General features: G+C 30.5%; 1 protein-coding gene across 1 annotated transcript in view; it reads right to left on the bottom strand.

The window, feature by feature from the left end:
* The window catches only part of LOC129225184 (protein sel-1 homolog 1-like), a 78226-nt gene that overhangs the window by 34897 nt on the left and 30100 nt on the right, over positions 1 to 13229 (bottom strand). Inside the window, exons 4-6 of the mRNA XM_054859749.1 lie at positions 9818 to 9983; positions 5217 to 5270; positions 1078 to 1137 (exon numbers count right to left, since the gene is read on the bottom strand). Of these exons, the coding sequence (XP_054715724.1) occupies positions 1078 to 1137; positions 5217 to 5270; positions 9818 to 9983 (280 nt within the window). The remainder of the gene's footprint in view (positions 1 to 1077; positions 1138 to 5216; positions 5271 to 9817; positions 9984 to 13229) is intronic.

Raw genomic sequence — 13229 nt, 5'->3', positions numbered from 1 at the left:
TTTATCTTTACTAATACAGTAGAAGACTATTATAACGCACACCTTGGGACCAGAGTTTTTGCATTATACAGGTTTTAGTGTTATATAGGTCATTTCACAAATTTTTAAACTAATATTCAAAATATATTGATATATTAGCACTTCAGAATGAGTTTAATCTGTAGTGAGTATTAAAGCAGTAATTATATAATGAGTCATTCACAAATAAATATATGTTTCTTTATTACAAGAAAGTGAAATATCCTGCACTTTTGCTAGCTTCATGGTTTGCATAACAGCTGCATTTTCAAGAACCATCTGGTATTTTCATTTCACTGTGAATGCTAATTTTCATTTAAAAGCTTTGAATTAAGATGAAAAGATGAAAAACTGATTCAAAATTTAGTTTTAATAACAATTTTTATGTTTGCAAGGCAAAACAGAGGGATTTTTTAAACTTCAAAACTTATTGTTTACTTCTGAAAAGTTGTGCGGTTTATTGAGAATTGTGTTATACAGGTCGGCGTTATAAAGGTATTCTACTGTAGTAAAGCTGAATGTCCGCATATCTGGATCTCTGTCTGTTATGTGCATAGTGCCTAGACCATTTGGCTGATTTTCATGAATTTTGGCACAAAATTAGTTTGTAGAATAGCTTAGCAGGTGATCACCTCAAAGGGATTTTTCGAAAATTTGATTTTGTTCTTTTTCTATTCCAATTTTAAGAATATTTTACCAAGCAAATTATCAAAATATGGACGAACAAATTACCATAACTTGGAATAGCAAATTACCTTAACGAGGATGAGCAAACTACCATATGTGACCATGGGTGAGCAAATGAACATAGCAAATTGGCGAGAAATTCATCATCCATTATTTGTAAATATACAGGCAAACCAAATGATTTTTGAATTTTCTACTGCCGGCAAAGCCGTGCCTGTACCCCTAGTTTCTAAGAATAGCCAACATTGAAATTAAAAAATGTAAACTTTGAAATTTACATTTTATTTCGTTTTTATGAAAAGGGTGAAGGAGAAGAAAAATCTATTAGATTCTAAAGCTCTAAAAGTGAAATTAAGAATACACAAATCTTACCATAATCATTTGAGCCCAAGTATCTCCTCCCAAAGCAGAAAATGTGTAGTACACAATAGCCTAAAAATATATTTCGAAAATTGTACAACAAGAAATACTGATGCAATAATGGTAGCCAAGAAAAAACAAATTTGAAGGAGAAAAATAATAACAGAACTAAATGAAGTTAAAATTGGCAATCAAAATTGAAGTGGAAGTAATGTACATCACTGAAACAGACTCAAAAAACCTAACAGCTGCTTCATACTATAAATACTCTTGTATTTTAAAACTCCTAGTAAAATTTTACAGCTGATACTCATTTTATAAATTATAATAAAATGTTAACAAAAAACAAAATTATGAAACTAAATTAAATTATTTAAGCAGTAAAATTATTAGAAATTTTATTTTTATGCAAGCTTCAAAAACTGTAAGTAACTTTAAAGTTATAACACAAGAAAGCAAAATAATACAATAATGTGAAACACTGAATAAGTTAATAATTTTAATCAAAAAACATGTGAGTGTGTATAGGAGTGGAGAGGGGCTACAATTATTTTTCATTGAAATTAAAATGAAATGATAATATAGTGGCATACCTAGCACAATTGATACCCGGTGTGGTAATTTATGGTCTTTGAAAAACGACTGTCTGTGAAAGATAAGTAAAACATGATAGATTGAATATGATTTAATTTTTTGTGGAAAATATTTCAGAATTGAAGAATTTATATTTTTCATAAACCCATTTTGCTATCACCTCACAGAAGGGTGTCCAGACCCCGAAGTGGTTTTTTGGGGGGGAAAAGTAGGAAATAAGGAATCAAAAATTAAAAAAGTAGGAAAATTAGGAAAAAAATCAGTTAAAAAAGTAGGAAAAAATAGGAAGAGATAAGATTAAACAGACGTCAAAAGGAAACATTTAGCGTAAACTTTATTTCTAATGTAAAATAAACTAACAGTATTTTTGATTTAAAACTGTCCCAAAAATAAACTAACAGTACTTTTGAATTATTAAACGGATTTAATGAAAGACCGAGTCAAATAACAAAACAAAAGAAACAAACTGACAATTTTCAATATGAAAAATAAACTAGTGGAAACAAAGGTACTAAATACAAAAATATGAAAATAAAATCCAAACAAAGAAACACCTTTCAACAATACAGTAGTAAAAATTTCAAGTGTAAAAGAATAAAATGCAATATAGCAATTGCAATAATAATAATAATAATAAATAAAAAAATAATAACAATAATAATAAAACTCATATTTTGGTGCAATAAAACCATTTTTGTTAAAGATTTGTTTTGTCAAAAACGAAAACATTCCTTCGAGAGCATCCATTTATCATTTAAAAATACTAACACTTTCAGTTCCTGTTGTCATAAATTATGATGCAAAAAGCAAAGCAAATATTAAATTAGTTTTAGTAGAAAATAATCAGCAGCTGACATGCATTTTTGCAGAAGCAGGGGCAGATGTTTGAATTTGAAAAAAAAAAAAGGAAATAGACTATAAGTGCAGAACTAAAATAAATTTATTCTTAAATATGGGACATAAAATTCATAATAAAACAATTAAACTAAATAAATAAAGAAATAAGTAAACTAAAGGGTTTGTATTATGTTATATATTTTTAGCATACAAGAAAATTTTTCTTTCAGGAACGTCATTTAGGACGTTCGTCATTTAGGGGGGTCAGTGACAAAAATTTCTCCCCTCCCTGGCTTTAGAAAATTAATGCTTAACTATACAAGTTTGTGTGGTTTTTATTGTTTTCAGACAAAATTTGTATTCAGTATACATACTTCGCTAGCCATCCCCGGGGGAAAAATCAAAATCACGGGCCAGTTTTAATTTTAATCAAGCAATAAAAACGAATATTGTTTTTTTGGTTTGATGATTTTTTACCTCCTTCTTTCAAAATTTTTGTCACGGAAAAAAAAGGGAAAATCATGCATGGTAAACAATTTAATCCTCACCATACAACAAAAATATTCATCCCGAAATTGTTCACGAAATTGAGTGATGGGGAGAGGGGGGAGCAACTCCTCGATATTGATGATATATCAGGTTAAAAAATGTGGATTAAAAAGAAATACAGTACATATTTGCTTGTGGCTCTATCCCCCCTCCCCCCCCCCCCCAACTTTTAAAAATGTGAAGAAATAAAAACGGTATCTTGCATTTAAATTGATTTCCGATTTTTCTCCAAAAATCGGGAACATTTTGCCCATCTAGGTTTTGCCGAGTTTTTTTTTTTTCCAATACACTCTTTGCAAGGAAAGAAACTGAAATTTTATAAATTTTATAATCATGTTTCCTATTTAGAAAGAACAATAATCATATTTATGTATGAAAAAAGTTAGTTTCTGCAATTATTTTTGAAGTATTCCAATTTTGCGAATTTCTGTTATATGTTGCTTTTATTTTGTACTAACATCAAGAAAATATGTACTGTGTACAGATTTTACAATTTTTTGCTTCCTTACGTTCCTTTTAAGGTTTTACATTGCCTTTCTGTTTAAATAGAGTTCTATTTCCCTTGCAATCATCTATACGAAAAATTGGGGAGTAGGAAATTCGGCTTCTCCCGCACTTTTTTAACACTCGGCTGTTTACTTTAATTAAAGCTTCTAATTGAAGGGTAAGTAATATATAATTGCATCAGAATGTTCTTGATTGTTTCGTTAAAACAGTAGGACTGAAGTCGGAGCGATAAAAAGAAAAGTCGATCATAAACGGAGCAACGGTAAAAAAGTCACTTACGAAAATTTAACTTTTAAACACGCAGACGCCACGTTGCTCCTTAAAGAAATTACTGTAGTCAGTCAATGAAAATATTAGGATCCGCTTGTTTCTTTTGTTTTTCAAATTTGAAATATGCAGAAAATTATTGGTGCGGCATTGTAAAAATAATAATCAATGCACAATTAGAAGTGCTTTACTAAAGAAAGAAAAAGTAGGAAAAAAAAGGAAAAAGTAGGAAAATAAGGAGAGTGCTCTAAAAAATAGGAAAAAGTAGGAAAAATAGGAACTCTTTGGGGTCTGGGTGTCGCCCAGCACAATTGCCATGTGTAGTGATGCTACTGTGTTTGATGAATTTAGCACAATTAAAAGCATTGAGGAAAATTTCAGAATTGAAGTATTAATATTTTTTATAAACTCTAAAATCCATTTGTGTGTAACCCCCCCTGCCCCCAGAAGAATGTCTCCTTGAGCAAACACAATTAATGATGCTATTGCATTTCATAAATTGAATAATTTCATAATTTTAAATATTTGGGGGGGGGGATTCAGAATCAAGTATTATATACTTCATAAACTCATAAACCCACTTTCCGAATCATCTCATAGTACAGTGTCATCCAGCAGAAAAGCCCCCTTAGTGATGCTACAGATTGATATTAAAATTACATGTATCTCATTAATTAAATTATTGTTTTTTTGTAAATGAACTCATTTCTTGTAAATAAACCATATGACCTTGTTTAGTAATAAAATATCTCCATTGTATTGGAACATTTGAATAGACAGCTACACAAATGTTTAATTGGGGGGGGGGGATGTAATTCCTGAGAAGAGTTGAAAATTATTCAAACATGTTCCTCTAGTAAACATAAGAAATAACAACGTATACAGCAACGTAAAAATTGCAGATTACTGCATAATACATGTGTTGTTGGATGTCTTTTCATCCATAAGATCATTTATTTTGCATTGAAAAAGGGGTTCCTTGTAACCCTGAAATATGGGTTTGCAGTAATCTGCAATGTTTTTCATAATTACAAGTTGTTATTTCTTACATTTGCTTTTCATGCACAAACATGAAATTCAACTTTATGTTTTTTTAAGATACATAGAAATAAGGTAAATACTGCAACAGGATCTAAAAAAATGACTAAAACATAAATAAAAATTTTAAAACTTAACAAATGATTATAAAAGAAAAATTGAAAGAAAAAAATTAGTTATAAAATATCTTACAACAACAAAAAAAAATGTTTATGTCTTTAAACATCATTAAAGTGCACTCTCTCTCTCTCTCTCTCTTTTTTTTTCCAAAAAAAAGAGTATTTTCTTTCTTTCAATTCTGGAACTATTTTTCAATTTCATTAATTTTTGCAGGGAAAAAATGAACAAGAAACATTTACTTTTGCTAAGTTGGCAGGAACTCCTAGTCCAGCTGCATATATCAGACCCAGGTACTGAAAATTAATAGTGAAATAATATCAGCAATACATACTGAAAAAAAAAAAAATCTTAACATGCAAAAAACAAGTTCTCTAAATAAAAGTATTTTTAGATAATTATCATAATATTATTAGTTAAGTAAATCATAGGCTTGACCAGGTTCATGCATTGTAAATTAACAATTCAAATAAAATGTGCTCATGATCCCAGGCATAAGATGGTCAAAACGAAAAAAAAGAGAAAATTCATACAAATTAAAAAATGGGGCATATTGCACAGAATTTGCAAAAAACAGATCAAAGACTTGAGTCTGATATCATCTTTAAATTTTTTTTATAGGAAACTAAATTGGCAATAGAATTCCAACTGTTCTGGACTTGAAGATTGTTCGAAGAAAATAAGTTTTTTGTAGCTGGTGAAAAATAAGAAGTAATTTTCTCACTTCTTATTTTATTCATGTTTATTTAAAGCATTTGCTCAGTTTCTTCTGCATTATTTACAACAGGCAACCACAATCTTTTGGGGAAAGAGAAAACTTTATTGTTCGGTCTATTTTGGCAGAAAAAATGGGATTTCCTTTGCTTTGGCATCAAAATGAAGTATGAAATGGCATTTGCACAAAAGGCACAGATTTCTCACCACTGAATAATATTTTAATCCACAAAAACTATGCAAAGGCTCAATAATTTTTTTTTTTTTAAGCATGAAACAACATAGCCAGATTTATATCTTATTTTTAGTTGAGTGTTGAGGGGTAGTAACTTTTTTGTTCTATAAGGAAAAATAATGCTTAAACTATTTTTCCTTAAAGGAGAAGAATCATTATTCGCTTCAGCACACAAAATTTTAGAGTTCAATTAAAATAATAATAAAAATTATTTAACACCACAGAGACAATAGCAGAAAGCTCTGAACAAAAAAACTTGAATTTCTGTTAACGATGCAAAAAGATGCATTTCAACACAAAGACGGTAAAAATAGAACTGAGAGAGAAACACTCAAAAATCAAAAACTCATGATCGAAAATTAGCAGAGAAAAAAATAATACAAAAACTAGTGATTAGATGAGAGAAATACAAAAAAGGGCAAAAAGAGGTCAACTCCAAAGACAGTTTAATTTCTTCAGCTAATGTTAATTTTTTTCTTGATTTCTGTCTCAATAAATATGTATATTGAAGATCCTCTCTCAACATCAGCCATCTGTGAAATGGAGTAAGTAATTTCACATACACATAATGCAAAAGATAAAGGGGCAGGGAGGGGAATCAGCGAAAAAATCAGAAAAATTAAACATTTTGGGTAAAAGAGGAAACTGAAAAAAGTAGAAAATTGCGGATTTTGTCAACTATAACACCAGTCTAAATGACAAGATCTTATTAATAAAATTCAATGCCTTCTAACATTATCATTTTAATTACTATTACTGTAATGGATAAAAGTTAGATTTTTTTTTATTTGCACTTATTTAGGTAAACAAAAGTATATCTGATAATGAAATTTGTATGTGTGAATTAGGAAGCAATCGGGGGAAAAAATGCATGAATAAAATGCAATGGCAAGATGCTGTGAGCTTCCATTAAAAAATCTGATGTCTGCCCCACATACGTAACTTCTTTGTATGTCTATTGAATAATCAATGTCTTTTAATTACTTGAAAGAATCAGTATGCAGTTATGTATGTACATTTACAAAAGCAATACTTCTCAAATGTATTTTTTAAACACTAACCAACACCTATAAAAAATATGTACGGATAGCACTTTCAAACATCAAGAAATTTGATATTTATTCTAAAACTGCAATAATTAAAACAATATGGAATGCATAAAAGGAACAAAAATAGGATATAATAGACCCTTAGACAATATAATAGACCTTTATACAAAAACTTATTGATTAAATTCAAGAAATACGTACATACAATATTTTTTGCATACTGATGAAGAAAACATGTTAACAACATAGATCTTTAAAAGGGATAGATAGGCCTTTCCTCTACAGCGCAGCTTATTTCGCCCGGAGAAAGTGGGGTTATCATGATTCTTCCGAGAATCACGTGATAAAGGGACATCGTGTCTCCCTCTTCTCGGGCAGCAGTGATATAACGATATAACAATGTGAAGCATCGTTAAAAGTCCAGGATTGTCTGAAGATTTTCATTATACTTATGTGAGAAATCGCTATATGTGTGAATCTGAGATTTTCTAGCGAAAGAGGGTTTTATGAATTTTATTAAAAAATAAAGACATAGTGAGTAACAGAAATCTTTCTTTCTTGTGAAAGGCAAAAAAAGTCCCCATGCAGAGTTGAAATTAAGAATATTTTAAGCAATTTACTGTAGATACCGAGCATTATATTAAATTACTAAAAACACGCGATGGAAAATTAGTTATAGTATGTCCGCGAAAAACTGGATTTTTAGGTTTTTCTAATTTTTATGAAAAGTGTGCTGGGAACATATGAAAAGTATATAGGTGCCCGAATTCCAGTTCTAAACTGCGTAATGACTTATAAGCTTACTCAGGATCACCTTGAAACTTTTTTCAGTGCAATCAGGTTATGAGGGGGTATTCAACAATAATCGTTGGACAATTTCGAAGTGTGAAAAGAAGATTATTCATTCATACGGAAATTAAGAGTCCAGTTCTTCAAATTGCCTGATTTTGACAACCTTCAAATGCTAAGATTAAATTTGAAGCGTAACAAAAATGCTTTGAAAGAAAGCCTTTTCTTCCGATTCCTTTGACGACAATTTGGAAAATTAAGAAATCATCTCAATTAACATGACGCAGTTAATTAATGATGTTTCTGACTACGCTGGATTTTTTGTCCGGCAAGTGCACTGCTCTGTTGTGAACTGCGACGACTGCAACGCAGTCTTAACTACAACAACTCAAAAAATAGACCTAATAAAATTTAAGAATTTTGGGACACATTCATGTGTGATAACTTATTGCAAGATTGCAGCCACTGAAATATGTACATTTGTGAAGAACAACTGAGCGATAATTGAGCGAACAACTGAGTGAAAAAGTTTTGGGAGTAAAACACAAAAATATAATGTTACTCGTGAGACCACAAGAGTTATGAGAAAAATTCCGAATTCCGTTTTTCTAAGCTTAAATAAGCATATGTTGGAAACAGAAGCAGCAGATTTTCTCGTTAAAAAGTTTATAAAATTAATCGTTACTAAATACTTAAGCATTAGGATGTATCGCGCAGTCAATTCAAACAATGAAAATAATTCAAAGATCAATAAGTAGGAAAGTAACAAAATTAATATTGTTAAAGGACAATAATCACTAGTTTTCTTCACCCTCGAGTTTAAATTGCCAAAATTATCATATTCTGTGGACGAAAAAAAAGAAGAAAAGAAAAATTGGGGAGGGGGCGGAAGTCAAATGACCTATTATGTAGTTTATAATTGCAAATGAATTTATTTTCTGAGTACTTAAAAAAAAAAAAACACTGAAGTTGCTTAAAAATTAGGAACAAACCAAAGTTATTGGTTTGGCTAATTTAGTGTTGGTGCGAGACGCATGCGAATATTAGAATATTATTTAATTGACTTGATATTCGATACTATTTACATTTGTATTTCTAATTGGTTTATGGTTTTAGATAGGGTTTTATGTGAAATTGTTGCACTGGTTTCAAAAGTTGTGGGAAAAAGCACGCATTGAAACTATTTATCTGTATTTGAAAAATTTGATTGAAATCAAAGAAAATTTATAAGGTCAATTTTTGTTTAAGATTTTTGAAGACGTCTATTTTTACTCAGTATTTAAAGCACTTGAAAAACTGTTTAAATAGCTTGTGCGCCTGCTTCAAAAGTTATGATGGGAAAATATCTAATGAACCATTCCATGAAAAAGCTCATTTTGTCCCGCATTTCATTAAAAAGTAATAACTTAAAAAGGTAATAAAGAACATTTTTTGCAAAAGTACAACAAATACATTTGCGATATCTTAATGAAAAAAAAATTGTTACTTTTTTTTAATTATTACTTTTAGTGAAAAATATGAGGCGTTACGTGAGGGACAGAATGTTCCCTTTTTCTTTAATATTGGGTAAAATGCTTTAATTTAACCCATGCTTAAAGGGGGGTTTAACCCTTAAAGCATTTAGCCCATGGGTTAAATGCTTTAATTTCCCTTAATTGTGCAAATGATCGTGGCTCAAAGTAATTCTCTTCGATAAGGGAAACAGTTTCTTGTGAGGGGTGTCCCTTGATCACGTGATGTCCAACGGGGGATGTTGACGCGCGCTCTGAGGAGAAAAGTGGGGAGAAGGCACATCTATTCTATTTTATGATCTATGGTTAGCAAAGGCTTAAATCATAAATATCCACCAATTTTAATGTTGGTTTTGCAGGCTTTCTCTTTGTATGTTCATTCTGTTTAACAAAAATACACACTTAGTTCTATGTATATTTTTCTTGAAAGGATTTAAGCGAAAATGACATTCAAAACTTTCTAAACAAATCCATAAGCAATATTTTTAACTAACCTTTACATTAACAAATAATAAAGAGTTTTAAAAAATTCATTCAATACATACCATCTGAGCAAATGGCGAACCTTTTTCATCAGATAATTTGTCAAACCAATACTTTGCAGCAGTAAGATTTTGTGAGAAAACATCTCCAAAAAAATATGCTTGCCCCACAAGCTTTCCAGCATCTAGATGGTTTAGTTCAGCAGCTTGTTTAAAAAGGTCATAAGCTCTAAGAAAGACATAAAGCTGATAATTACAAATATAAACTATATGATAGTATTAAATTAACAATTGTAAAAATGAAAATGAAAGATAAATGTAATCCAATGTAGTTTTAAAAACTCAATTTTATATGTTCTTTTGTGCTGTTAGGAGAAAGAAAGGTACCGGGGGCTCAAGTGGAAGTTTGCAGAATTGAAGACTTAAAAAAGCAATTGTAGGCCATATTTATTGACGTTAATGTAAGGGATGGAACTTAAGAACTGTCCCTGATTAGTCTTTTTAACCCTAGCATCAATGACCAAACTTTTCCCTTATTCTCAATAACCGGGTACCCGTGTACCCATTTTGAATTTCGAAGATTTAGAGCGGGAAAATCATTTTTTTCTGTCACCTTTTCCATTTAATTGAAACGTTTTCTTCCACCCTCATCTTGGGTAATGTGTGTACCTGTTTTTACTAAAACATGAAATGACTTATTGTTTTTCCAGCATTTTATGTATATGCTTCACGTTAAATGGTCTGTTAGAAAAAAATGTGTTTATCCAGTTTTTTTCGTAATACTGGATGTATTAGGTTTTATGCTTTGGTATTTCATAGTGAATCCTTATATATTATTTCTGTAGCCTGTTTTTGGTTTCTACGCCAAATTTCCCTCAATTCTTGATCGATTTCTTTGATTTACGGCTAATTTTATAGCTTATGATGCTGGCTACTGACGAAAAATAGACCCAAGGTCTAAAAATTGTTTCTTTTAGCCGAAAAACCTGTTTTAAAGAACCAGAATAAGGTTTTCGGTCAAACTTATAACTTTAATTTGCGCTAAGACCGACAGAGCTGAGTAGCTTGATCGGCAGAGCGTTCTCTTCGTAACCAGGAGATTACGTGTTCGGACCCACGTCCGGACAATCTGCAACAAAAAAGGTAGAGAAATATCGCGCATTACATGAACACTGAATTAAATGAATAACATCTATGAGGGAATAGAATAAATGAGAAGGAAATGCTCCTTGCTGATAAGAAAAACATTCAGTGATTTTGTGCTAAATTACTTCGAAATTGCACGTGTTTTTTTTTTTTTTTTTTTTTTTTTTGAAGCTTTGGCTCGGAAAGAAAATTAAAGCATAATGTAAGAGAAAATATAAGTAACAGGTTTAAGATTTCAGACTACAATAGAATTGTTTTTCGTTCAGAAAAAAATAAAATAAATCGTATATTGAAATATATATTCTTCTAATGAGTTTTTGACTCTTTGTACAAATAAATAAAATACTACCTCAATTTGAAGGGTAAAATATATATATTTTCTTCTTTTTGCTAAAAAACAAATAGCTTATCACATTTTTACTACATTCGAAAAGCTACGCTTAAAAAAGAGCATAGTTCAATTTATTTTGTATTTTAACCGTGCTGTTAAATGATGAACACGTGCTGCCATCTAAGTTATAACGGTTTAAGCAGCCTGCGATAACAAATTGTAAAAATTTTCAAAAATAAAAACATTTTTCTTCAATATCTTATCTTATATATTAATCCCCTCTCATTTTAAAACTTATCAGGCTGTCCAATGACGAAAAAAAGACTTACGGTCGAAAATTCAAGTTTTCGAAATCGCCTCTTGCTGTTTCAAAACCTTGATGCTGCCTGTAGTTCTTATGCATTTTTTAAAGCAAAGTTCTAATGCAGTTTTCCATTTTTTACGTCGCTTTTGGCAAAAAAAAAAAAAAAGCCTTTGTGTGTGTTCATATTTTAATAAAGCTTAACAGCACTGGACTTAGTTGTTCGGTTTAATTGATAAGTTTTTTTCGGTAGAGCGTTCGGCTATAAACTATCTGAACTTCGGGCAAGCTTGGGCTGTCCGACATAATATCAAATTTATATTAGTACCAGCAAAAATACCCGGCGTTGCCTGGGTCAGTAATAATTATGAGAAACAATCGTTCTTTGCCCTTGTTTTCTGTTTTAAGCGAAAGAATTTAAAACAAACCTTTTTGACGTGATTAAAAATCGAGCTTCTTCCTTATTCATTAAACCAAAATAGCAATAAGTATAAAGAACAAAATAGTATTCAATTAGAAACGAAAGCACGACATTTAAGCATATACAAATTTGAAGAATTTTCGAAATATGAAATTAAACTTTACATGTGATTTATCTGTTAGTACTTTTTTTTAAATCGAAAACCTTCTCTGTATGGTTATTGATGTACGAACTGTTTTAAAAAAATGTAGCCGTCCGTGTTCCCCTTACACTTGCTTTAGTTATTTTGGGAAATTTCAATTTTTGTGGGCACTTGGTGCGGTTTAAAATCTTACCAAATTTGCAAGAATCATTTTGGGACACTTTCGATAATACTCCCCCTCCTTACTAATTTTTATTATAGAAATATTATTGCCAGATGCTAAGACACTTTTGGTCAAAATAAAATGGCGCTAAACGGTTTCATCCGAAATGTTTTCAAAATAAGTAGTAAAATTTGGCGATTGTTTGAAATCGTGCAAAACGAAAAATTAATGGAAGTTTCTGTGCGGTTTATGGATTTGCCTAATTTAGTTGTTGAATTATTTTATACATTTTTTTTTTAAGTATCTTTGATTGGCGATATTTTGTTTATATGGTGAAAGCTAAGAAACATTATTACGTAGTCTTTGGGCTCAAAAACAGCGACAGTGGAAAAAACTGCCAAATGCATCAGCTACTAAAATCTTTCTGAAAAAATTCTGGCGATATTTCTGCTGGTTGGTTGAATATAGTGAGCAAGTGTCCAATCAGCATAAATAATAATAATAAACCATTAATTACATAAGTTCCGTTTAAAAGTAAAATGATCAGCCAAATCCATTTATTTTTAGCCAATCTTGTGGGAAAACGTTATTTTAAGATTTGACTTGAGAAAAGCCTCAAAAAGTCATACGAAACGCAAAAATATTCAACAATACAACAATTCTTGGGAGTTGAGATGACACACTAAATAATGACTTTGGTTGATGAAAGCCTTCGAACAGGGAACAAAAAAGCTCATAACTCGTTTTTAATGCAACTTAGAACTTTTTAACAGATGCCATCTTCAGCAGAAAAATAAGCGCTTTTGATGGACACATAATTTTAATATGTACAAGTATTTTTTCACCGTCATATTGGGGCATTAATGCGAAAATTTGGACAAATTAGAATATAAAAGGAACTATCAATCGGATTTTTTTCGAACTGGTCTATAAGCCTTCCCAGTACCAAACTGAATAAACGGTGAAAGTTT

Source organism: Uloborus diversus, chromosome 6 (genome assembly GCF_026930045.1).
Source record: "Uloborus diversus isolate 005 chromosome 6, Udiv.v.3.1, whole genome shotgun sequence".
Classification (NCBI taxonomy): domain Eukaryota; kingdom Metazoa; phylum Arthropoda; class Arachnida; order Araneae; family Uloboridae; genus Uloborus; species Uloborus diversus.
Note: the sequence above shows the minus strand (reverse complement) of the source record. Positions and strands in the feature narration are given on the sequence as shown.